The sequence below is a fragment of the Protobothrops mucrosquamatus genome, unplaced genomic scaffold (assembly GCF_001527695.2).
Source record: "Protobothrops mucrosquamatus isolate PMUCROS unplaced genomic scaffold, P.Mucros_1.0 scaffold6267, whole genome shotgun sequence".
NCBI classification, from domain to species: Eukaryota; Metazoa; Chordata; class Lepidosauria; order Squamata; family Viperidae; genus Protobothrops; species Protobothrops mucrosquamatus.
In genome coordinates, this window is record NW_015392098.1 from 35,540 (window position 1) to 37,366 (window position 1,827).

Consider the following 1,827-nt stretch of genomic DNA (forward strand, 5'->3'; position numbering starts at 1 on the left):
CCCCTGTCTTAAGGCCTCCTGGCTGAGGAATTCTGGGAGTTGAAGTCCACAAGTCATCCAAGGGCCACGTTGGAAGACCCCTGTCTTAAGGCCTCCTGGCTGAGGAATTCTGGGAGTTGAAGTCCACAAGTCATCCAAGGGCCACGTTGGAAGACCCCTGTCTTAAGGCCTCCTGGCTGAGGAATTCTGGGAGTTGAAGTCCACAAGTCATCCAAGGGCCACGTTGGAAGACCCCTGGATTAATCATTCTGATTGTCAGGAAGTTTTCCAGGTTGGATCTGTCTCAAATGCTCTGCCACCCGTTATTTCCTGCCTTGCCTTCTGGTGCTTTGGAGAAGAGGGTGTCCCCCCTCTTCTTTGGGGCAGCCCCTCAAATACTGGAACATTGCTCTGTCCCCCTTAATCCTTCTCTTCGTTCGACTAGACCAGTGGTTCTCAACCTTTTTAATGCCGCGACCCCCAACCGGTCGTAAGTCGAGGACTAAATCGGTCGTACGTTGAGGACTAAACCGGTCGTAAGTCGAGGACTACCCAGCCGGTCGTAAGTCGAGGACTTTCCCTGCCCGGGAGCGCCGCGCATGCGTGGTTCCGCCCTCTGTGCTGGCCGAGGCGTAGCTGGCAAGCGGCAGAGACGGAGCAGGCCAACCACCAGCTGGCCCAGCCCAAGGGAGGTAAGGCACCCGCCGGAAAAGGGGGAAAAAATGGCGCACAAAAAAAATGGCGGACAGCCTTGCTTGGCGACCCCCATGAAATGGTCGATCGTCCCCAAATGGGGTCCTGACCCCCAGGTTGAGAACCACTGGACTAGACCTACCCAATCCCAGCAACCGTTTCTTACGTATTTCAGCCTCCAATCTTTCTTACGTTATGCTGACCAAAGAAGCTGGATGGGGCAAGGGGTGGGGAGGTGGCATGGACTGAGAGCCCCCCCCCAAGACCCTCATCAACGAAAGAAGAGCTAGCCCACCTTCCTGCTTCTTGAGCAGGTCGTCCTTCTCGGGGTTGGCGGGCAGCTCCGGCGGTTTGATCTGCGTGGCCAAGTCTGGGTTGATGTCGTGGCTGTAGCTGATGTAGTACATGCGGCAGCTGCACCTGGAAATGATGCGCTGGACCTGCTGGGTGGGCTGCACCTCGTGTGGCTGGTTCCAGTCTGGGGGGGGTGGAGGGGGGGGGCAGAAGGAGAGCAGCTGAGTCCGGGGCCAAGTGCCCAGGATGCTCCCTGCCCGAGCATCTTCAAGGACAGGATGCCAGGCCTGCTTGGGCGGTCTGGCTGCGCTGCAGGAGGCATTGTGGCTGGCACCGCCGTCTCCTGCAGTGGGGCACCCTCCCCTCCCCCCATGCCAGTCCTGGGCAGGCTGGCTGCTGACCTGTGGTGGTGCTGACCATGCCACCCACGGCCTGCCCGCTCTCCATCAGCTCCTGCACGGAGTCCAGGCTGCGCTGGGGGTGCTCCTCAATGTTCTTGACCTAGGAAGGGGGGGGCAGGCAAAAGATGGCATCTGGTCAGCAAGACCTGGGGGGGGGGGGGTAAAGCTAGGCTGAGCCTGGGAGGGGGAGTGCAGGATGGAGCCTGGTCTCTATGGGCCAAGTTCCCAATTCAGAATAAGAGAGTTGGAAGGGACCTTGGAGGTCTTCTAGTCCAGCCCCCTGCTCAAGCAGGAGACCCTACATCCCTTTAGACAAGGGGCTGTCCAGTCTCTTCTTAAAAAGCTCCAGTGTTGGAGCATCCACCGCTTCTAGAGGGAAGCCATTCCACTGTTTAATTATGTCTAGGTTGCTTCTCTCCTTGGTGAGTTTTCATCCGTTGCTTCTCAACCTGCCTTCAGG

At 58.2% G+C, this 1,827-nt stretch overlaps 1 protein-coding gene across 1 annotated transcript in view; it reads right to left on the reverse strand.

The window, feature by feature from the left end:
• Positions 1-1,827, reverse strand: part of LOC107300152 (protein KIAA0100-like) — a gene marked incomplete at its 3' end in the record, with an annotated part of 77,893 nt that overhangs the window by 35,486 nt on the left and 40,580 nt on the right. Inside the window, 2 exon segments of the mRNA XM_029286946.1 lie at positions 968-1,150; positions 1,368-1,467. Of these exon segments, the coding sequence (XP_029142779.1) occupies positions 968-1,150; positions 1,368-1,467 (283 nt within the window).